This window comes from Neomonachus schauinslandi, chromosome 5, assembly GCF_002201575.2.
Source record: "Neomonachus schauinslandi chromosome 5, ASM220157v2, whole genome shotgun sequence".
Lineage (NCBI taxonomy): Eukaryota > Metazoa > Chordata > Mammalia > Carnivora > Phocidae > Neomonachus > Neomonachus schauinslandi.
In genome coordinates, this window is record NC_058407.1 from 89,897,696 (window position 1) to 89,922,399 (window position 24,704).

Sequence of the window (24,704 nt, forward strand, 5' to 3'; positions counted from 1 at the left end):
TTTTTGCATTTCTTCTTTCCTCCACAAATTGTTCCCAAAACATTTGCCTCTTCGGGTGGATCAGTGACAGTGCAGCCCAGCTCTGCAGGCCTCTCTGATTTAGAGGCCCCTCTCTGCTAATAAACTACAAGCTTTATGATAAGGCCAGACAGGAGTTTCAGGCTGAGCTACAATTCTGTAGTTACCTATTAGCCCACCCCGCCTGGAAAATTCAACAATCCCACTGCAAATTTAGCCTGCATTCTTAGAGGTAAATGTTGTTTCACCTGACAATAAATCAAGTCTATGATTTTTTTTTTAATTTTTTTTTTTAAGATTTTATTTATTTATTTGAAAGAGAGAGAGCACATGAGAGGGGGGAGGGTCAGAGGGAGAAGCAGACTCCCCGCCGAGCAGGGAGCCCGATGCGGGACTCGACCCTGGGACTCCAGGAGCATGACCTGAGCCGAAGGCAGTCGCTTAACCAACTGAGCCACCCAGGCGCCCTATGATTTTTTTTATATGAGTGAGCACATTTCTATTCCCTATTCTCTATGTTTCTCCTCTCTAACATAATCCCTGTGGATTTTTTTTTTCCTCTTGTTTTCAGGATTTAGAAACACCAGCAGTGTCCCTATTCCATAGTATGGTGCAAAAATTCCAAGATGTGTCATTTGGAATCAGCACTGATTCTGAGGTTCTGGCGCACTACAATATCACTGGGAATACCATTTCCCTCTTTCGCCTGGTAAGTTGGGTGGGCTTCTCGAGCCTTCTTCCAGTTTTCCTTAGGTTATAGATTCATGAACTTGTGAGCCTGGAAAGGACTCTATGCCTTTAACACTAATGATGGTGCCAGGGACAGAGGAGTCAGGGACAATGATGACAAAGATGGTGGCTCTGCTCAAGCTTCCCAAACAGGTGCTGTCATGAGATGGAGAGAGAACTGGACCGAGCATCAAGAGGTAGGATTGCAGCACAGCTTTGTCACTGACCAGCCACGTGAGTTGTGCAAGTCCCTGGACATTTTTTAGCTTCAATTCCTTCATCTGTAAAATAAAAGAATTTGACCGTATCATCGCTAAGGTCATTTTGAGCTCCAAAATTTTATATTTTTATATCCTTGGGAGTTCACTTATAGTTACCAAACATGTATTAAACAACCACTGTGCCTTCTGCAAGATACTGATAATAAAAACACGTTAAATATGTTCTCTGCTCTCATAGGTCTTAAAATATAGTCAAGGATGTAAACATAGTTTATAAGTATCTATAATGCAAAGAGCATCACTGTGAATAAAGTATGATAGTCATTAAAAGGATAAATGCAATGTAGGGATTCTGGAAAAAAAAAATGATGAAGGAGACAACTGAACTGGGATTTAAAGGAGAGATAAAATTTGGACAAAGTAGAGGAGAATTCATGTCCAAGATGGGAATAATATCAAACTTAGGAAACAGTGATCAAGCCAATTTGACTGGATCTCAGGGTACATGTTTAGAGAAAATAACTATAAGAGAAGTTTGATTAAAACTACACTATGGAGAAATTTGAATACCAGGTTAGTGGGTTTGCATTTAACTTGGTTGGCACTGCAAAGCCCTTAAAGCCTTTAGATCCGGGAGTAACATGAACAGGAATGTGTTTTAGCAAGATGATTTTGGCAGTGATGACTAGGGTGGATTGTTAAGCAAAAACACAAGAGTAGAGAGCACTTTTGTTAGGCTGACAAAATCAACCATGTACTAAGGGTCTGTAGCAGAGAGGGGTCTGCAGTAGAGAGGGGATAAAAGAAAGTGAAGAAAAGGGGCGCCTGGGTGGCTCAGTCGGTTAAACGCCTGCCTTAGGCTCAGGTCATGATCTCGGGGTCCTGGGATCACGTCCTGCATCAGGCTCCCTGCTCAGTGGGAAGTCAGCATCTCCCTCTCCCTCTGTCCCTCCCTTCCTCCTCCCTCTTCCACCCTTCTCTTCCTCTTCCTCCTCCTCCCACCTTCCCGCACTCATGCACATACTCTTTCTCTTTCAAATAAATAAATAAAATCTTTTTTAAAAAAATTATAAAAAAAGAAAGAAAGTGAAGAAAAGGCAGGTCCTTCTAATGATTAAACATAAAATTTCTGGAAAGTAGGCTAAGTTTAAAGCCAGGGTATGAACAAATAGTGAGGGCATATACAAAAATAGGGATTTCTGATGCTTTAGTTAGTTGTTAAGTTTGTATTGTTTGTGGAATATCAAGATAAAGATGTATAGAATCTATTGGAAATGCAAAATCGGGACAAAAGACAAGTTTTCAAGATTTCTGCACTAAATGTCCTTCCCCCTCTAGCCTCCATCCTATATATTTCACTTCTCACCCAAATCTCTTTTAAATGTATTTTATATTCAGTGACTCCAATTTTCTTCAAGCTCTTAAATACCCTATTATCTAATCTATGCCCCACACTCCATTAAAACTGCTTTCCTGCGGGTCAGCCTGGTTTCCACATTTCCAAACCCAGTGAACACACTTTAGGTCTTATTTAAGTGAACATGTCTGCCATATTTGACTTTGTTGACGGTCTCTTTAGGATTCTTTCTTTCCTTAACTCCTAAGAGCCTACTTCTGGTCTTCTTCTTTTCTTAGTCTCCTTGAGATGTTCTCTGCCTCCATGTACACTGTTTCCTGACCCCAATGCTCTTTCCAATCTGGGTTATAGAATTTGCGTTCCATAGAAGCAGAGACTATTTTGTTCACTCCTTCAATTACAGAGCCTAAAAAAGTGTCAGTCATGGAGCAGGTGTCCATTAAGTGTTTGTTGAGTGAATCAATGAATGAATGAATGTGTTTTCCTTAGGTAATACAATTCTTTTTGTTTGACTATTATGTGTCTACTGAGGATCTGAAATGTTTTATCTCTAGCCTGGACCTCTCTCATGATTCAAATGCTTGCTGTATATAATTATTTGGGATAGTTTCATTAAGCGTTACAGTCCTCACATGTTCAAAGCTGAATTTATCATCTGCACCTGCTAGATTATACTCTTTCCTCTAAAACACTTTTACTGAATGGCTCTGTTCATTTAGTCTAATTTTTGCCAATTGTACCTCAAATCTGATTGAATCTATATTCCCCTTCACTCTTTCGACTTCATTCCTCATTTAGGCCCTTAGCATCTTTGGCATAAACCATTTCAATAGCTTCTTAATTAGTCTCCCTTTGCTACTTCATATCCAAATTCTGGATTGTTATCACAATGATGTATTTAAAATGGAAAGTTGACCATGACATTCCCTTCTTAAAAACACCTTGATATTCTCCTTTTCCTACAAGATAAAAACCAAGATATTTAATGGTACATATAGTCTTTTATGGCCTGGCCACTACCTGCTTCTCTAGTCCCTTTTCTAGCACATTCCCACAGTAGGCTTTACTCTCTTGCTCCACAGTGTGATAATACAATTCCATGACTTCACACAGGCCCCTGCCTAGAATGCCACCACCTTCAATGGCCCCTGTCACTTAGCCTCACCCAGCGACCTCCTCCTATCCCAGTGAGTCAGTTGAGGCACTGTATCCTTCACAAAGCCTCCATGGAATCTTCAAACTGGCCTACCTACGCCTCTGTACTTCCATATCTCTATTTACATTTACCGCTTTATAGTGCGTGTCATATATCTCTGTGTCTGTCTCACCTAATATGACATTAGACCATGAGCTATTCAAGGGCAGGAACCACGACTTATGCACGTTTGTATTCCAAAGCTCCACAATATGCCTCTGGTCACTAAGACACTCAGAAGTGCTTGAGAAATTGACTCACGTCCCAGAGTACATCTGAGTCCCTCATCCTTTGCCCACCTGGACAGCAGCTGCAGGTTGTTATTGTCACCATCGTGAAATAGGATTAAACTGAGCTCTTCTGTGAAAAGCTTTGGTAAGACAGGTATGGAAGGTGATTCTAATGCCTTTCATGTGACTGCTGAACCACTGGGAGTAACCCTTCCCTAGAAAAAATGCTAATCAGCCACACGTCCACAAGTCCTTCTTTTCCCAGTTCAGTGTTTATAAATCTCACAAAGGCCTGATTTAAAAGTCTTAGTACTAAAAAAATTTTATAAATTAAATAAACAAACAAACAAACAAATAAATGAGTCTACCAAGATACACATGTGGGGAAGAAAAACTAGAGCTGTTCCTTCCAATGTGTCCACAGGCTTTCTGACCTCTAATGGGTGCATTAGCCTGGCTTACAGTGTATTCTTTATAAAGCCCTGTTGATGACTTGCCAGGGCTGTTCACGCTTCTTTAGCAGCTGTTTTTTGTTTACCACTAGTGGCAAGACCTACTCTAAATGAACTCTGGGAACCTTGCGGATGAGATTATTGATGTACCATACCAAAAACAAACATTCCGGTTCCTGCCCTGCTCCATGGGCAGGTCTGGGAGAGGTTCAACCTATGCCTCACCAGCTTTGAGATAAAACATTTGTCTCAGTTTCTACTTTCAAAAGTTTAGTCCATATTTGAATAGAATCATTATTTAGGAGTTTGGGATGACTTTTTTTTTTTTTTTTAGAAGAACATCAACCAAGACTATTCTTTTTTAAATTGGGAAAAGTGAACCTGTTGTGACATTTTGGGTACCTATCTTCATCTTAAATGTATAGCTCATTCTGTTTGTTTTGTGTTATGATAGATGTTATGCTAGGTGTTTTTCAGTGTTCTACCATCTAATTCTCAAGAGAACCTGATGAAATAATTATTATTATCCCTGCATTATCAATAAGGACACTAAAGCTCCCTACTCTATATAGTCTCACAACTATGGAATAAACAGACGTCTGATTCACACCCAGAATTGCTGTCTCCAAAACATGCCATTTCTATGATACTATAGTGACTTTCTGAAGTACTTAAGCCTGACGAAAACCTTTGTTTTTACTCCTAGATTCTATCAGGCTCCTCATTCTCAAGCCCACTTAAAATTAAACCTTCTCCTAAATCATTTCTCTATCCCCCTGGAACTACTTAACCCCTAGGATTACTTCTCAAGATTTAATCTAGGCATTACATATTTTGGCAAAGAAATCTCAGAATGCAGACATAGAGAATTTTCAATTGTAAGAACATATTTAGAGACAAGCTGGAATAATGGTAAGTGGAAAAACAGTAAGACTGTAATGAGTTGACATTACTAGATGCTTTGAAATGTTAGAGCAATACGAAGCCAGCAAGTGCTATATTCATGGAACACAGCACTCTCCAGAAAGAGTGCAGGCCAACTCTATAAATGTGATCAGAAAGAACTTAAGTCAGTGAAACAATAATAAGTTGTGTATGACAACCTGTTTGGTGTGTGTGACAGCTTGTCTTTTGTGAGTGTGACTTGCAGGCAGACCCTCCACCCTCTCTGACAACACTCCCACTGTTGCCCTAATGGAGATGTAATCCTGGGTTGAATAAACCATGAACCTGTTCTAAAATGGAATTTCAGATATTATTTGAATGTTTATCCTGCTTTGGGTTTCCTCAATCACCTCTATTTTAAGAAATATAATTAGCCTAACTTTGACCCAGTGGGATAGTAATGGAAACACAGTGAAGGCATTCTTTCATTCTTTGGACAGTTATGTGCTGGATTCTTATTATAAGAAATGCACCTTGCCAAACGAAGAGAATCAAAAGGAACTAGTGCATAAAAATAAGCTAATAAATGCAAGAAGTGAGATCTGTCCAATTATTATTTTTTTCTAAAGTATATATTTACCAAATATATGGCGAGCTAAGCAGTTTACAAAAACAAACGCAGGAACATGAGGGTTTTTGTTTCACAGATGATTTCTCAGTGCTATTCAAGACATTTAATACTATAACTGTGGTGTAAACTAAGACAACTTTAATACACTTTATAAAAAACTTGGTTCTTAATTAGAGAAACACATAAGAATTCAAAAAAATATTGCTGAATTACTAATGAACAGGAAAAAAACTAATCTGTTGGTATGGCACAGTGTCTAAAACATTAAAAAATCCACTTCAAATACCCTTGGGAAGGCTCAAAATTATATTTTAAGGTGGCAACCTTCTGGTTTACTGTTTCTCTTTTCCTTCTGGTGCCTCTTTTCTTGGGGAGAAAAAGAATATGATATCTCAAGTAAAATTCTTTCCAAAAACTGGAAAATATATGAAAACAATTTTTCCCCAACTCTTGGTTTCAGGGTCAGATTTTCTGTCCAGTGCATTATGCAAATAATTCCTGAAAGAAGGGAGATTTCCCGTTCAAATGTTGTTTGAACACATGAATGTTCCAGAGCTTATTCGTTTAAGACCCACGGAACTAATCTGCCATGTTGCGTTAAAAGAAGTTCTCATTTGTAAATTAATTAGAATAGAGTGATTTTCTCCAAAAAAAAAAAAAAGAAGAAGAAGAAGCACTACAAACTGGAGAGACTTCAGGAGAGCGGTTTTTATTAAAACTCTTTGCTACTTAGAGAATGTTATCACCCCTTAACATCCTCTGCCTCCGATATAGTGCATTCCTGAAGTCCAGAAACACCTGGAGGAACGGGCGCTTCCTGTTCTCCCTGTTCTGGGAAGTGGTGAGGTACTGCCTGGAAAAGAGCAGGGAGGGAGGGGTTCCCGGCCACAGCACAGCTCTGTTAGCTGAGGCACGCCACCAGGCCTGCCGGTTCCTAGCCAAATAATCATGAAGTATTTAGACACATGAAATATTAAAAGGGCCCCGGTTGTGATTATAATAATGATGATTTTGATGTTTGCAATTAGCAAAGCCTTAAGTGTGAAGGAGACATGCCATCTGGCAAAGCAGCCGCAAAAAGACTGTGTGCTCCTTCTCTTTCTCTGGGGACTCTTACTGACCCCTGCAGAAGGATAGGAGGGGCCGGGCCAGGACTCCCCCCAGGAAGACTTTTTCTCTTGCTTTGCTATTTCTGCCCCAAGCCTTCTGCTCAGAACTTTGTGAATATTAAAACAATTAAGTATAAGAAGGGAGTTCACATTTTTTAAAATATCCTATGGTTTTGACGATTTTTTTTTCAAAATTCTTATTTTGAAATACATTTTTTTGCACCTCAGCATTTATTTGTTTTATAAATTTGAGTTGTGAAGAACAGTCATAAAGTGATTGAATTGCTGTCTGAGTGAATGTCAAGCCCCGCTGTACCTCAGTGCCTAACACACAGCAGGCACTCAAATAATTCATTCGCAAAGGTATTATAAGAGAATGACTGGGTATATCCAGAATTAATATTATTAACCATAGAGTGCATTGGGCTTCTTAAAGGTGCATATTGCTTTTAACTAACCTGATGGGAGACCACCTTGAACAAAAGAGGAGAAAAATAGGCAACGGGACTCATCATGGGAATGACAATAATGAACAATCTCGGATTCCTGTAGTTTAGTGACTTCAATTTATCTTTGCCTGAATTGTCTCCTGCATAAACTAAAATGAGACTTACCTCTGACTTTGCTGGGTAGACTGGGAGAAAGTATCTTGGGGCCAAAATGATGGTTCTGATCCAGCGCAATGGGTAGGACCTCTATGAGATAGCAGATATAAGGGAAGAGGTTGAGATGTCCACAGGTTGGTGGCCCAAGGATCTCAAACTATTTTAGGAAACAGAACTCTTCAGGAGCTAACATTTGTCTGTAGGCATAGTTGCTATGGGTGATAGAAGCATGATCTGGTACCTTTATGGGCATGAGTAGATTGGGGGAGAGGAACGGAAAACTCTGGAACAATGATGGACAGTATGAAGTCTTATGCTCTAATATATCTGAGTATGGTGGAAAGGTAGTTCTAAAATGCAAATGTGGTATAATGGACTAGGTAACTAGATAACCCTTCCACCAAAACCAACTTATTTTAAAAGCCAGGCAAGCAGAAAAGGGGGCAGGGAGGCTTTGGAGAACAAGAAGAAGAAGGAGAAATGTCTAGGCTAAGATCTAGAAAAGATGAAAACCCAGAAAGAAAATGCTGCATTGGGACTGTTCTTTGTCTGGGAAGCTTTTCCTGCCAGTTCTTGAAGCAGTCAAGAGGCTAAGAAGTTTACTAGCTTTTTTAAGACCCTCAAGGAGCCAGAAAAGTAAATGTTGAAATTCAGGGCCCAGAAATGGAAGTAGGAGGTAGATTTAGTAAAACACCCTTTGCCCCACTTTGGACCCTAAAAAGCAGTACCCTAAGAACAAGGATGTAACATAAGTAGATCAGCCCTCCCAAGGGCTGCAACACATTTAAATCATCTTAATCACTGAAATTGGATTAAGATGGTCATATATGAATATATAAATTATATATTATATATATAATGTCTATGCATACATGCAGACACACATATACCTCTACACATACATAATTATATATATATGTATCATATATATAATCTACCCTTAGCCATGCCATAGTATAATAACTGAAACTCAGAGAAAAAGAGGAAAATTTTAAATCAGAGAAAAGAGATTACCCTCAAAGTAATCTCAAAGGGGTAATACTAAGTTTCACAGATGACTTCTCAGTAGAAAGAATACCACATATGAAGAATTATATCTTGCAAAAACTGAAAGAAAATAACTGTCAACTTAGAATTCTACCTCCAACAAAAATAGCCTTCAAAAATAAAGCAGAAATGATGATATTTTAAGCAGGGCACCCAACAGATCTTACTCACACTAAAAGTTGTTCTCTAGGCAGAAGGCAAAACATCCCAGATGGAAGCTCAAAAGTGCAGGAAGAAACAAAAAGAAAATAAAATATGAGAATGTGCAGAAGTGTAAATGTATATTGACTATATGACAATAATAATAACACTTTGTGAGATTTAGAATTAAAATACACAATAATAATCACCTTTGTAAGTCTTCACTGTGGGGTAAGGGAATGGAGTCGGAAGGAGGAAAACTACTAGAATGTTCTAATGTCTGCATAGTCCAAGAAGAGACAAAATTGACAGTTAAAATTAGATTCGGATGACTAAAGAATGCATGTTGTATAATGCATGCTGGTACTCCTCAAGAGAATGACTATAGCACATGTAACTTCTAAGCCAATCAAGGGGAAGAAGGAATAATATAAAGTGCTCAATCAATTCAAAGTAGTCCAGAAATGAAAGAAAGCGGATATTTGGAACAGGCAGAACCAATAGGAAATGCATATGGGATTAAATGTATTCGTGGTTACATTATATAAAATAATGCAATCAAAAGACAAAGAGAGCAGACTGGATTAAAAAATACAACTCTGTGCTTTTTACAAAAGACATATCATTTTTTTAAATTTTATTTTATTATGTTATGTAAATCACCATACATTACATCATTAGTTTTTGAGGGAGTGTTCCATGATTCATTGTTTGTGCATAACACCCAGTGCTCCATGCAGAACGTGCCCTCTTTAATACCCATCACCAGGCTAACCCATCCCCCCACCCTCCCTTCTAGAACCCTCAGTTTGTTTCTTAGAATCCAGAGTCCCTCATGGTTCATCTCCCCCTCCGATTCCCCCCCTTCATTTTTCCCTTCCTACTGTCTTCTTCTTCTTTTTTTTTTTTTAACTATAATGTATTATTTGTTTCAGGGGTACAGGTCTGTGATTCAGCAGTCTTACACAATTCACAGCGCTCACCATAGCACATACCCTCCCCAATGTCTATCACCCAGCCACCCCATCCCTCCCACCCCCCACCACTCCAGCAACCCTCGGTTTGTTTCCTGATCATTTTAAAACACAGGGACACATGTAAAATATAAAGATAGGTTAAAAATAAAGGGATAAACCCCATGATCCAGCAATTACGCTAATAGGTATTTACCCAAAAGATACAAAACTACAGACTTGAAGGGGCACATGCACCCTGATGTTTATAGCAGCATTGTCAACAATAGCCAAACTATGGAGAGAGCCCCAATGTCCATGGACTGATGACTGGATAAAGAAGAAGTGGTGTATATATACGATGGAATATTACTCAGCTATCAAAAAGAATGAAATCTTAGGATGCCTGGGTGGCTCAGTCGGTTAAGCGTCTGCCTTCAGCACAGGTCATGATCCCAGGGTCCTGGGATTGAGTCCCAAATCGAGCTCCTTGCTCAGCAGGAAGCCTGCTTCTCCCTCTGCCTGCCGCTCCCCCTGCTTGTATGTTCTCTCTCTCTCTCTCTCTCCCTCTCTCTCCCTCTGACAAATCAATAAGTAAAATGTTAAAACAAGAGAATGAGATCGTGCCGTTTGCAATGACATGGATGGAGCTAGAGTGTATTATGCTAAGCGAAGTAAGTCAGTCAGAGAAAGACAAACCATATGATTACACTCATATGTGGAATTTAAGAAATAAAACAGATGAACATATGGGAAGGGGGGAAGGGAAAAAAAAGAGAGAGAGAGAGAGGAAAACAAACCATAAGAGCCTTTTAATGATAGAGAACAAACTGAGGGTTGATGGAGGGAGGGAGGAGGGAGATGGGCTAAATGGGTGATGGGTATTAAGGAGGGACTTGTGATGAGCCCCGGGTATTGTATGTAACTGATGAATCACTGAATTCTACTCCTGAAACCAATATTGCACTGTATATTAACTAACTAAAATTTAAATAAAATTTTTTTTAAAAAAGGAATTCCTACCTAAAGAAAAAGAAATAAAAGGATAGAGCTATACCATGCAAATACTTCCAAAAGAAAGCTGATATAAGCATATTGATGTCAGACAAAGTAGTCTTTTAGGCAACAAGAGATAAAGAATGATGCTTTATAATGATACATATTTCAATTTGGCCAGAAGATGTAACAATTCTAAATTTGCATTCATCTAATAAATGGCCTGAGAACATGTAAGCAGAAACTGACAGAATTGTAAGAAAAAAATGGTTAAATTCACAATCACGGTGGGAGATTTTAGTACTACTCTCTTGATAGAATAAACTGGTTAAATAAACCAATAAGAATATAGAAAATTCGAACTATGAAATTAACCAAGTGAGCTGTTAGTATATACAGAATACTGTATTTGAAAACTGCAGAATATACATAATTTTCAGGACACATATAACATATCTAGAAGTTGACAAATGACATAAATAAAATGTAGAAATTAAGCTAGAAATTAATAACAAGATTAAATTAAGAAACACACTTCTAAATAGCCAATAGGTTAGAGAAGAAATAAGAACAGAAATTGGAAAACATTTTGGACTGAATGATAAAAAATCTACACATAAAATTTATGGATGCATTTATAGCCCTGTAAGGGGGAAATGTGTAGATTTTAATGTATATTTTAGAAAAGGATAAAAATCAAGATCTAAGCATCCATTTTAAAGTGAGAAAAATGGGTTCCAGGTAGATTTCCAATCTATTGTGGAAAATAAAATGGTAATATTTCTAGGAGATAATATAAGAGAATATCTTCATGACCTTGGGTAGTCAAAGATTTTTAAATAAAACAAAACAAAACACACACCAGCTATAAGGGAAATGATTGATAACCTCAACTACATTGAAATCACCTTCTGTTTATGAGCAATAACCAATAAAAGGGAAGGTCCCAGTGAGGGAAGATAATGCAATATAGAAGCAACAAAGGACCCATATATAGAATTTATAAAAAATATCTTCAAACCAGCAAGAAAAAGATAGACACTCAATAGAAAAATAGGTAAATGAAGAGGACATACAAGTGGTTACTCAGGGAAATGCAATGTAAACCACAATAAGGGGCGCCTGGGTGGCTCAGTCAGTAAAGTGTCTACCTTTGGCTCCGGTCATGATCTCAAGGGTCCTGGGATTGAGCGTTGAGTTGGGCTGCCCGCTCAGCCAGGAGTCTGCTTCTCCCTCTGCCTCTGCCCCTTCCCCCTACTCATGCTTTCTCTTGCTCACTTGCTCTCTCTCTCTCAAATAAATAAATAAATAAAATCTTTTAAAAAAACACACAGTAAGACACCACCTCTATTTACCAAAATGAATACAATTAGAAAGGCTGATTAATAGCAAGTGTTGGCAAGGATGTGGAGCAACAGGGCTTTCAAACAATATGGGTGCAAGCATAAATTATTATCTACTTGAGAAAATAGCTTGGCATTTTTTGTTAGTTGAAAACACGAATGCTCTCTAATCAAAAATCCCAATCCAAGGTATATGGTCAACAGATAGTTACCATGAACAAGAGTGTTCACTGAAGTATTATTTTAATAATCAGAAACTGGAAACAGCCTAAATATCCATCAGTAGTAAGTGAATAAATACATGTTGCATGTTTATACAATGGAACATTATACAGCAAAGAAAATGAAAAACCTCAGCTGCATGCAGGAACACAGATGACTCCTAAACAAAATGAGATACACATACCAAAAATACACTGTTGGTTTCCACTTATATCAAGTTTTAAGAAAGAAAACTGAACCACAGGATCAAAAGATGCACCCGTAAGTGGCAAAGCTATAAAGGAAGGATTGAAAATGTTCACCATAAAAGTCAGGAAATGGTCACCTTTGGCCAAAAAAAAAAAAAAAAAAAAAAAAGCAGATTATGGCTTAGAAGGGAAGACAGAGGGCCTCTGGGGCTCTGGCAATATTCTGTCTTTACCCAAACGGTGGTTCCACGGTTGTTTGCCCTGTAATAATTTTTAAAAACTGAGTTTTACATTTTCCATTTCGTGCTTTTCTCCATATGTGTGTATTATTTCCCGTTAAAAGGGTACATACATACATACATAAATCTGATTATGCAAATGGATCCTCTTGCCTTCAGGTTAGACTTGAATCTATTGACCTCGGCTTCAAGGCCCTTTGGAAGTTTGCCCCAGCCTACGCCACTAACCTTGTCTCTCTCCTACTCACACTTAACCTCTACTGTCATAGCAAACTAATTGCAGCTTCCAGAACATGGCATCTCACATCTTTTTGCCTTTTGCAGATACTGTTTTTTTAATTTGCAACTCCCTCCCCACCCTCATTCACCTGACCTAGTTTTAGCTACTTTTTAAGTGTTGCTTCTTCCTGGAAGATTTCTGTTCTTCCTTTAGGTGACATATGGGCCTATGATTCCCCTGTGATGACATTTCTGTTCCCTTTTTTGTATCCCACAGGACAGTGTTCTTTGAAAGCAGAGAATATTTCCTATTTACCTTGATGTCTTTTGAGCTTTAGTCAGTGCCTGACATGTGGTGGATAGTCCAGAAACATTTACCAATGAATAAATAAAAACAGAACAGTGACAACTCTATCCTTTTTGTGTTACCCAGGTGGATAACGAAAAACTGGATTTAGAGAGCAAAGACACCGAAAGCATTGATGCCACCAAATTAAGCCGTTTCATTGAGATCAACAGTCTCCACTTGGTGACAGAGTACAACCCTGTGGTAAACAATAGCCCTTGTCTCCAGACCCTTTGAAGTTCCTGTGTCAGAGAGGGTACTTGTCTCCATAGCAGAGATTTCTTCCTCTAGAAGTTCTAATCCTTTGACCAGTAATAACAGTAGCTGTCATTATTGTTGTTTATGTTGCTATCCTTACTACAACCCTTTACATTTGATAGACTTGTCCCTAATCAACAAAGAAAGAAACCGAGTTATAAAACTTAAATACCCATCAGGGGGCGCCTGGATGGCTCAGTCCGTTGAGTATCCTGCTCTTGGTTGTGATCTCATGGGTTATGGGATTGTGCCCCACATCCAGCTCTGCACTCAGCATGGAGTCTGCTTGGGATTCTCTCTCGCTCTCTCTCTGCCCCTCCCACTTGTGCTTTCTCTCTCTCTCAAATAAATAAATAAATAAATCTTTTTTAAGAAAGAAAGAAAGAAAGAAAGAAAGAAAGAAAGAAAGAAAGAAAGAAAGAAAGAAAGAAAGAAAGAAAGAAAGAGAAAACTTAAATACCCATCAGACAACTAGTAAGAAAGAGAGCCTGAATGCAAAGTCAAGATGACTGAGTCAAAAACTTCTGAGTTTTGCTGCCTGAGAGGGTTCACTAAAGGCAACTCATCTGAGCAATCCTCTAGACCACACTTTTCAAACAAAATCGCAATCTCTGCTGAAGGTCCATTTTTTTCCAAAAGCATTCATGACCAATACTTTTGCAAAATACAATGAAAGTAAATAATAGACAAATGGAATATTAAAAAATAAGGCCCACTGATCACATATTTGGATGTTACAGCAATGTAAAATTTCTATACAAGCTTTTAAAACCTCTCCCTACCTCCTTGTGGACCAGTAACTAACAATTCCTGGTCCGGCACCCCCTCCTCATGCCTAGACTCTCACGGTGGTCAGCTTTCTTTCTAGGTTTGTCTTTGGGTGAAGGTGATGATCCAACTATTCTGATAATCTTCTGTCCTTCTAACACTCTACAGCTTCTACAAGTACCTTCTATGTCCTGTCTTTTATTTTCCCTGATGTAGATCATAAAGTGATAGAGTATTAATTTCCAGGGACTTCCTCAATTCAGAAATGCTGTACATTCTCTAATAATACGACTCGAGATGCACATCTCAATTTTTAGAATTCACAAAGCCATTTCACACCCATTTTCTCTTTTAATCTTCACGTTGATATTTTGAGGTAGGAGAGAGAAAATTATCATGCCCATTTTATAGAGGAGTACATTTAAGATCCAAGTGACTTATTCGGGATCCCATAGTAAGCAGGAAAGGCATAGTGGAAGGCAGGAAGTTTAACTGCTGATACATTAGTTCATATTGTCTATTTCCATTTTGCAGGAGAAGAAAAGAGAGTTCAGAAAAGTGGACTAGCTTCCTCAAGGCCATAGGACTAGCAATTTGAGCTCCAGGCACAGCCCTTTGCACTTGCCCCTGTTTTGTTTTGTTTTTTATGACTTGTCTGTCTGACTGAATCCTGTGGCTTTTCCATTGCCCCACACAGCCTTCAATAGGAAACACCTCTTTTCCTGTTGACTAAATTCCTGTCCACCTCTCACACCACGTTTGTCTTCATGGAGTGGTGACTCCATTTCAACTTTTGCTAAGATTCCAAACACATGCACCCCAGGGGTGTTGGCAGCAATACTCAAACAGGCATTTTTTCTCCTAGACTGTCATCCTTCTCATGATTATGTCTGTAGAGGTCAGGAGTGCATGTGGGAGCAGAAACGATGATCTGAGGGTCCCTGGGTTAATGGCCCCGGGATCCTGGAGTTCTGCAGGCAAACGAAGGTAGGGGCAAGGACTGGTCTTCCTGAGTTCTTAGTCTCTTTTCTTACAAAATACTGACACTGTTTTTAAGTTCCACATTAGTAGTGAAGGCAAATCACATCAAGAAGAAATTAGGTCAGAATTTCTTTAGAGAAGCAAGTCCAACTTTTATTGCAACCTTTTTCATTTCCCCAAAGTGATATTTTTCGCATTTGGAGACCGGCCCCCACCCACTATTGTAGATATTTCTCACCTGCTGTTGACGCAGAAGTTTGCACAGTGACAACGAGGAGGCAGAAACCCACAACCACGTATTAGGTCAGCTGTATACTATTTTTTTAAAGATTTATTTATTTATTTTACAGGGAAGCAGAAGCAAAGAAAGAGGGAGAGAGAGTCTTAAGCAGACTCTGCACTGAGCACGGAGCCTGATGCAGGGCTTGATCTCACAGCCCTGAGATCATGACCTGAGTTAAAACAAAAAGCCAAAAACTCAACTGACTGCATCACCCAAGCACCACCCCCCCTCGGCTGTATAGTTTTAACGCACACACTTAATATTTGGCTTCAAGGTGAAAAATCAGGCTGTGTCTATTAAGATTAAATTAATCACTTCTGATATGTCCAATCCCTTCTGCTAAGACAGCTGTACCTTTTGACTCCTTAGCTTTGATTTCTTGACTTCCCAAAAATCATTCTCCATCTCTGCTATGGGAAGATGGATGCATGCTTTACATTTAAGTAGCAGGATTTAGTAAAACAAGAGATGGTTGTTGAACATCCAATCTCCCAAGTTTAAAATCCAAGAGCTGGCCTTAAACTCCAGGGAGAAAGTCTTGGGAAAGAACTCATTGAACCCTCATTGCCAATGTGTTGGCCGATAGAGCTGGAGAATCTCTCCAGAGAAGTGTGTAGCTTCCAGAAGTCTACCTAGCTGCTGCCCTTCCCACCATCCTGGGACTCTGCCTTGATGGTTCATTAATCCTCTGTACTCTTCTCTTCCTACACACATGCTAGTTTTACAGCAGCGCTTTCTGTATTTAGGAGGGAGGAGTGAAAAGGAATGGGATTTGTTTAAAACAGAGACACCTGGAGCATCTTTCAGGAAAAGGAAATGAATTGAACCAGTACCATAGTCTCATGCTCTCTCCTCTCCTCACCCTGGCTCACGGCTGTCCCACTCCCCTCCATCACCGACAACTTGATGGGAAATCACCCTCTCTCATCAGCAAATAAAGAGCCCATGCTTCTGGTCTCCTGAAGAGCTTATCTTATTGCCGAGGTTTGAGGTAGACAGCTTCCGGCAGAGTCCCTTTAGATGGGGCTTTGCGATGAGCTATGCATCAGGCAGTACCTCGTGATGGTTGAGAGTCTGGAGCCTGGAGCCTGACTGCCTGGTGTGACTCCCAGTCTGCCCCTTACATGACTTTGGGAGAGTTTGTGCCTCAGTTTCCTCATTGATAAAACTGAAACTTTGAGGCTTCAATTAGTTATATGTAAAGACCCGGAAACAGTGCCCCGTACGTGATAAGCATTCAAAAGTGTATCTGACTGCTCTTGGGACAGGAAGAGGAACTGAAAAAAGTAACTGATATGTTACATGGTGTATTCGTTGTCCATCGGTATATAACAGGTTGCCCCCAAACGTATCAGCTTAGAACAGTAAAAATTATTTCTCTCCCCCAGTTTCTGTGGGCTAACAATTTGGGAGTGGCTAGGCTAGGGGCTTCTGATCTGGAGGCTCTTGCCATCCTTGGTCAGAGAGGCAGTCATCGGCAGGTTTGACTGGAGCTAGAGGATCCACTTCACATAGCTGGTAAGTTAATGCTGGCATTGTGCTGTGTGAATCTCTTCATAAGGCTGCTTGATGTCCTACACTGGGACTGGCTTTCCCTAGAGTGAGTGAGAGAAGAGAGAACAAGGTAGAAGCCACCATGTCATATATGAGTTAACCTTGGAAGTCACGCTCCATCATTTCTGCAATATCCCAGTTGTTACGGATACTAGTTACCATTTGTGTTATGGATGGACAGCTCTCATTTATATTTCAGCCTACTTATTTACTGGGTTGCCACTAATGTTTTTTGTGTTTTTTTTTCTCCTTGTCTCTTTCATTCTACTATAATACACTTCAATTTGCCAGAAAGCGATTGGCCTATTTAATAGTGTGATCCAGATTCATCTTCTACTGATGATGAACAAGGCCTCCCCAGAGTATGAAGGAAGCCTGCACAGATACCAGAAGGCAGCCAAGCTCTTCCAGGGAAAGGTAAGTCTGTAATGGGAGATACCCTTCTGACTACTCAGTACCAGGACAGAGGGCACTAAAAAAAGGGGAGATGGGTCCAGAGAGATTAGATAAATAAGGAAAGTGGGTATGGTTAAGAGATAACAAAGTGAGAACTGGGACATAATGAGTCACATTACTCTGATTTAAAATTAAAGATCTATTTTATAGTGTTAAAGACCTATATAACCATATTTTCCCTTGGCGGGGAATCTATTTTTTTGTTCCTGCATTGAGAAGTGGAGAGAAAAATGGAGACCCAAAGATGCTGAAAGTAAAACTCCCCTATTAGTCACAATGTATTTATTCTTTGCCATAACCTCTTAAAGTTTTAGACTCAGGACTTATTGCTCATATAAAGCACCTATCACGTACCTGGTGCCTACTAGATGTCTAATAAATATTTCTGTTCCTTCTCTACCTTGTGCAGCTCTGTTTGGTATCACTGAAATAATAAATCTTCAACCACTTCAAGGCTACCGCATTAAGCTAGACCTTTTCTCTTTTCGTTTTTTTTTTTTAAAGATTTTATTTATTTATTTGTGAGAGAGAGAGAACAAGCACAAGCAGGGGGAATGACAGGAAGAGGGAGAAGCAGGCTCCCCACCGAGCAGGGAGCCCGATGCAGGACTCGATCCCAGGACTCTGGGATCATGACCTGAGCAGACAGCAGACGCTTAACCGACTGAGCCAGCCACCCAGGCATCCCTAAACTATACCTTTCCAATGTTGACAACTGTCTGGTGGTAACATAAGCCGGCTTTCTGGTGGCTGTTTCCCTAACACTGGAAGTTTTCAGTGTTTCTGAATGTAAATGATCCTCTAACAAGAATATTCTAAAGGTTTCTACTTTGGGTAGAAGGTTTGATTTAATAATATCAAATAGATGACATTTATCAAGCACCTACCATATGCTAAAAACCATACTGGACATATTAAATGGATCGTCTCATTTAATCTCCCCCAACAAAAGCCTATTTTGCCAGTGAGAATACTGAGTCTCAGAGAGGCTAAGTAATGTGCCAAAGGCACACAACTAGAGAGTAACAGAAACAAAATTTAAAATGTATTATCTGCTTTTAACCATTAGGCTACACTTAAGTATTTCGCTAATCACTAAAGCTGCTTCCAATTCTGTGTTCTTAAAATTAAATAAACCTGATCAAAGGGATAAAATACCAAAGCAGAGAAAAATAAGAAGAAATTCATTAAATTATAGGGTACAGACAGCAAGTTCAATCAGTGTAAACTGCAACAATCATGAGGTGTCTCTTCCTCCTGTGGACTTCAGATAGATTTTTTTTTTCCCTCTCAAACCTCTCCAACTGCAGATTCTTTTTATTCTGGTGGACAGTGGTGTGAAGGCCAATGGGAAGGTGATCTCATTTTTCAAACTAAAGGAGTCTCAACTGCCGGCTTTGGCAATTTACCGGACTCTAGATGAGGCGTGGGATACACTGGCTATCGCAGAAGTTTCTGTGGAGCATGTGCAAAACTTTTGTGACGGATTCCTCAAAGGAAAACGGCTGGTAAGTGGGAGATTCCAGGTACAGCAAGTTGAATTTTCCTCTCTGTGTCCTCTTATTTCCTGTTGAATAAAAATTCTTTGAGCTCTACTGGATTTGATTAAGAGCAAAAGTACATGAGGATAAAAGATGGAGAGGATCGGGATGCTTGCTAGGGTAGAGTCGTGAGAATAGAACTACACGTGCATCTTTGGAAACATCTTGCATATTCAAAGGAGCTGAATTTGGGGCTTTACCGTTCTGTTGACATTATTAATGGGAAAAAATCCAAATTCCTATATATAAGAGTTCATGAGATAAAAATTAAGGATGGATTTAGGACATCCAGGAGGCATTAAATAGTTCAGCTTGCTAATCTCAGAGCTCAAAACCAAGCGTGGGCTTCAAATCTAAATAACAGTGTCATGATGTTTTTCAGAGAGAAAATCATGAATCAGAAGAAAAGACTCCAAAGGTGGAACTCTGATCTCTCCCTGATACTTCTGCATACTACTAAGTATTTACATGAAATAAAAAAAGGGCAACTCAAACCTCAGAGACACCAAATAACAGGATCGCCAGGACTTACACGCACACACACACACACACACACACCTCTCCGTTTTGTTCCTTGAAATCTCATTTACTCTCCTTATCCTTTCTTTTAAATTGTCTACACTCTCACTACCCACCCAATCTTCTTCTACACGTTCATACCGTGTAGTCCCATACACCCACAACACATGTCACTGAATGGCGCCTTTAAGAGAACTCCTGTGATATCTCTTGGTAGTGGAGACATTCCTGGAGGGAGGTTGTTCTGATTTGTCATTTTCTAGTGAATCTGTACACGGCACAGGACTTACACGTGCACCATATTTTCTGTTCTTTTATGGTTACCAAGGGGTTGACACTCTACTTTTTTCATAAGCACATGTCCCTCTCTAACTCAGGGCCAGGAACAAAAGGAAGGTCTTAAACACCTTTCTGGAATTGTCTTTTTGCCAGAGTCAAATGATGCTTCCAAGTCTCTAAACTCAGCAGAAACAAACCATGTAAAAATCCTATGCTGGTTTAGTGTTCCTAACTCCCATGTAAATCAAGAAGCGCACAGTAAATAAAAAGCAATAACGTTATAGGAAAAGACTGGCATCTCTTTGCAGGCCGATCCTTTTGTAAATACCCAGCTGCCCAGTTAGGCAGTAGGTACCTCCCCCTTCGGTGCCCACTGTTTAGCGTCCGGCCACGAACCACTAATGTGTTATTGTTAACTCTGTGGGTGGGATGGGAGGTGGGTAGAGACCATCCTGCATGAGGATGGGTGTAAATGTGGCGAAAGAGCTAGGAATCGAATTAGGTAAAAGGTCGGGGAATAGGTAGGGAGGGGGCCACTTGGTGCTGGCGGCTGGGGCTGACTAAGGGTGGATTGTTGCAGGTGGGGTGTGCAATGCCGCCTATGTGAAGCAGAGGGAGAGTTTGGCGGAGAGTCTCTGGTCTGCAGGCTGTTACTGTCAACACACAGATGCTACATTGTTCCCAGGAGGCCCTTGGCTCCGAAGGGCCTAAGTGCTGAAGAGCTAAAAAACCACAGCATACACCTAAGGACTGGCCCAAGCGAGGAACAGGGAGTGAAAGACTTAGTTGTTTCTTTCTGCGGGGAAAACTCCACAGCCTCTGAGCTGGGAGTCGGCGGCCAGCAAGGAGGCTATGAAAGCAGCAGTGTGTAGGGCACACCTCTCAGCAACATGAGACCCATGGATTGTGGGGAGGCCATCCAGCCCATCCTCGGGGCTGCAGGAAACCACCCAGCCTCTCGCCTGAGGCTCCAAAATAGCCCTAGGATAGGCACATCCCAGAAGCCTCCCTTTGATCCTGTAAAGCCGAGCTCTTGACATTTACAGTCAGGAAATTCTTCCTGATACCCCGCTGAGGTCCTCTGGCCACAGAACTCGTTTCTTCTTACCTGCAGTCCATGGAAATTCGTAACAGTTGCCAATCCCCACTATCTCCAAGTGGCACCTCCAATGCTTGCTGGTTGTTCTTGACCTCTTAATCCGGTCTTCTTTTCTCCATACCGACAGTCCAACTCTTCAGCCAATTTGTTTTATTTCCAAGTCATTTGATTAGCTTTCTTATTTTTCTCTCTTCCCTCTTACTCAACTTTCCCTCTTTTTTTTTTTCTTTTTTTTTTTTGCTTAAAATCAAGGATTCCAAACCACTGCAGGAATCTGGCAAATGTTAAAAGACAAATCCTCATGAGCTGTATTTTGTTCCACGTTGGGTTAATTTGTCAAATATTTTACTTGAAGTATTTCCCCCCATAGCTTCGGTCAACACTGGCCAGATCTTTATGGTGCATTTTGCTGGTTGATGACATTTGATAGCAATTTTATTACATATTACCTTTTTATGCTTTTTTACCTTTATTGTATTGAATTGAATTATTCCTTCAGTTTATGGTTCCCCAAAACTGCAAGATAGTTTTGCCTGTCTTCTTCACAGCCTGTTTTTTGTAGCTCTGATGACTCATGACCAAAGAATGGAACTCTTTCAGAAAGAAGAGATTCTAAGTTTCTCATTCATTCACTAAATATCAGACTTAGGATTGTAAAGTTCTTTAATTTCTAAATCTTCTCTATCTTTGGGTAATATCTGCCTAAGACGTTACCTTCATTTCCCCAAGGCCATGTTATTGTTGAAATATCTTAGCTACTTTTCATTATGGACTCATTTTTGAAAGTATGAAGAAATTGCCATACTTTAAAGTGTGAAGGAAGCAGTGATGTTCTACAACAGAGCTGTGTAAAAGATATTGGAGGATTTCGAAGACTTTGGTAGAAGGAATAGAAACAGGACATGATTCAGAGGAATGCCAGGAAAATTTGTGTTTGAGTCTCATCTCTTCTGTGTTATGTGGCTTTGTGACCTTGGAAAACACTATCTTTAAATTTCAGTTCATTGAGGATAGTAAAATAATTAACAGGATTTTTTAAGATCCCAGGTTGATAATACATATGAAATAAAGCCTGTCATTAGTTTTATTTTTTTAACTTAATACTACCTTGCCTTCTCTGGGTCATAGTTATTTCTCCAGATTGTCAGAACTTTTAAAAAAAAAGAGAGCTTTTCCCTCAGTACTAAAAGAGTCAGCATGGGAAGCCTCACACTTGGGATTAGAGAAGTATTTGAAATAACTATTTTAACATGTAGGTTTTATTATTACTCAGACGTGGTGCAGCCAACAGATCCGGGAGGCAACTGACATTGAAAAGATAGTTTGTTACAGTTTCCAAGAGGAGGAAACATGTCATACCCTAGGGAAACACCAGGATTGGTCAAGAGGCAAAAGGAGCAAGGGGAAAATACAAGCGAGAGGCTTTATTGTGCTTTCTGTGGGAAGGAACAGGCAAGACCAGGTAAACCGGTTTAAGATTGGCTGCTTTGAATAATATCAGCAGGCTCTGGGGCATAGGAGCTGTCCCTAGCTGTCTGGACCCTGGCCCTGGGGCGTTTAGAGCAGGTGGATAGTGGCTCAGAATATGAGAGCCCAGTGAGAACTTAAAGAAGGTTTTTGGGATGTGGGCTCTGGCTTGGTTCGAATTGGCCAGCCTTAGGAAGAGCAATCTCTCCAGGATCAGCAAGGCCCCAGATGTCAAGGCACCAGAAACACAGGGTTAACAAAATACTCTACACCCAGTCTGTCATGGGACTCTTCTCCGGACTCAACCTAGTTTGGTCCTGCTACAAAGGAAGGCATGCTGTTTTTTTCAGGCCCCTCTTAATACACGTTTACCTTGGGTGGGTGGGGGCAGAGCAGGTGCTAAGTGGTGTATTATGAGGGACCAGTTTATTGATTCGTATTCTCATCCATGTATTTAAATACTTACTAATCAATTATAAGTGTGCCAAACAAAATTGCCTACTAAAAGAGCAAAGTTAGCCTTGGATGAGGAGCTGTAGAAAGGGGACATTTAAGTTATAGTGACAACATGGGGCAGCCTGGAGGCCATCAGACTGCCTGTGGGTCATGGACAGAGAACAACAGAACAGGAAAGCGGGATGAAGGAGAAGAGGGCTGCTGTGGAGAGGGATGGACAGGAGGCTGGAAATAAACCAAAGAAGTCTCAAAGTTAGGGGAGGAGTAGCCACAAGGAAAAATAGTCTACTGCAAAGGGGAAGAGGCTCATCACGGACAAACGATTTCACAATGAGTTTGGAACCAGCCCTATTTATTTTACCATTCTGAAAATATCTGGTTTTCTAAGCAAAGAAAAATCAGACAGGGAGTGGGATGTATCAGACCCACGCTCCTAATTACAGCACTTTCACATTTCTAGAGAAAAGAAAAAAGAGGAAGTTAAAAACTTCTTTTCAGTTGGAACCTTTGGAGAACAGGTACTCTAGAAATCAAACAAACAAAAGAATTTTAATGTCCTACTCCTGTAAGTTTGAAGGCGAATCCCCCTCTTTCAAATCATTTCCACAAGAGGCCCGTGTGTCCTTCTTTTCTTTCCATTCTGTCATTGCTCGCGTGGGTTTGACAATGAAAGGTCTGAGTTCTATCAGGAGTAAAGGTAAGGAGGTGAGAGTGAGGGCAAGGGGGTTAAGTTACTTCTATAGGTTATGAAAAGTGTGAAATCCAGATATTAATGTTTCATCGTCCAAATAGTTACATTAGTCTTTTTTTTTAATTGAAGAATAATTGACATACAATATTGTATCAGTTTCAGGCATACAACATAATAATTTGATATTTATCCACCTTATCAAATGGTCACCATGATAAGTCTACTTACCATCTGTCACCATACAGAGTTATTACAATATTATTAACTGTATTCCCTATGCTGTACCTTACATCCCATGTCTTATTTATTTTCTAACTGGAAGATTGTACCTCGTAATCCCCTTCACCTATCTTGTCTATCCTCCCAATCTACTCCATCCTTCAGATTTAGAGAAATGAAATTGAATGGTATTTGTTTCTCTCTGCCTGACTTATTTCACTTATACAATACCCATCAGGTCTACACATGATATGGTAAACGGCAAGATTTCATTCTTTTTTAATGGTTGAGTAATATTCCATTATATATATATATACACACACACACACACACCACATCTTCTTTATGCATTGATCTATCTATGGACACTTGGGCTGCTTCCATATCTTGGCTTTTGCAAATAACATTGCAGTGAATATAGGGGTGCATATGTCTTTTCAAATTAGTGTTTTTGTTTTCTTCAGATTAATACCTAGAAGTAGAATTGCCAGATTGTAGGGCAATTCTATTTTTCATTTTTTGAGGAACCTCCATGCTGTTTTCCAGAGTGGCTGCACCAGCTTGCATTCCCACCAACAGTGCACGAAGGTTCCCTTTTCTCTATATCCTTGCCAACACTTGTTATTTGGGTTGCACTCAAGTCTTAATAGCAGGATTCAATTTCTACATTAGGCGCACTGGTCTTAATATGGGAACACGGTGTTAGCCTAGCTTGAGGAATTAAAAATAGACAGGATCTGACACAATTCTAACTGTGGTGAAGTAAGAATTTTAAAATTCACAAACATGTTGTGTCAGAGGTTATGTTTCCCCGGAAGAAGACTCTAAGACTAAATTTCCCTGCCAGAAGTTTATTGGAGAGTACTCATGGGACATGTGGGGAAATGAGGAAAGTAGGATTGGGCAGAAGGAAAAGTTGGGCTATGACATAGTCACAACGAGGACTCAGATTACCCCATGGGGATATTTAGTGCTGGGATGTCCTTGCAGAGTCGTCCCAGATTGGA

General features: G+C 39.9%; 1 protein-coding gene across 1 annotated transcript in view; it reads left to right on the plus strand.

Annotated features, from left to right (window-relative positions):
• Positions 1-19,397, plus strand: part of ERP27 (endoplasmic reticulum protein 27) — a 21,444-nt gene extending 2,047 nt beyond the window's left edge. Inside the window, exons 3-7 of the mRNA XM_021690749.1 lie at positions 590-727; positions 13,214-13,330; positions 17,262-17,387; positions 18,737-18,934; positions 19,350-19,397. Coding sequence (XP_021546424.1) covers positions 590-727; positions 13,214-13,330; positions 17,262-17,387; positions 18,737-18,934; positions 19,350-19,397 — 627 coding nt within the window. The remainder of the gene's footprint in view (positions 1-589; positions 728-13,213; positions 13,331-17,261; positions 17,388-18,736; positions 18,935-19,349) is intronic.
• The last annotated feature ends 5,307 nt before the right edge of the window (positions 19,398-24,704 follow it).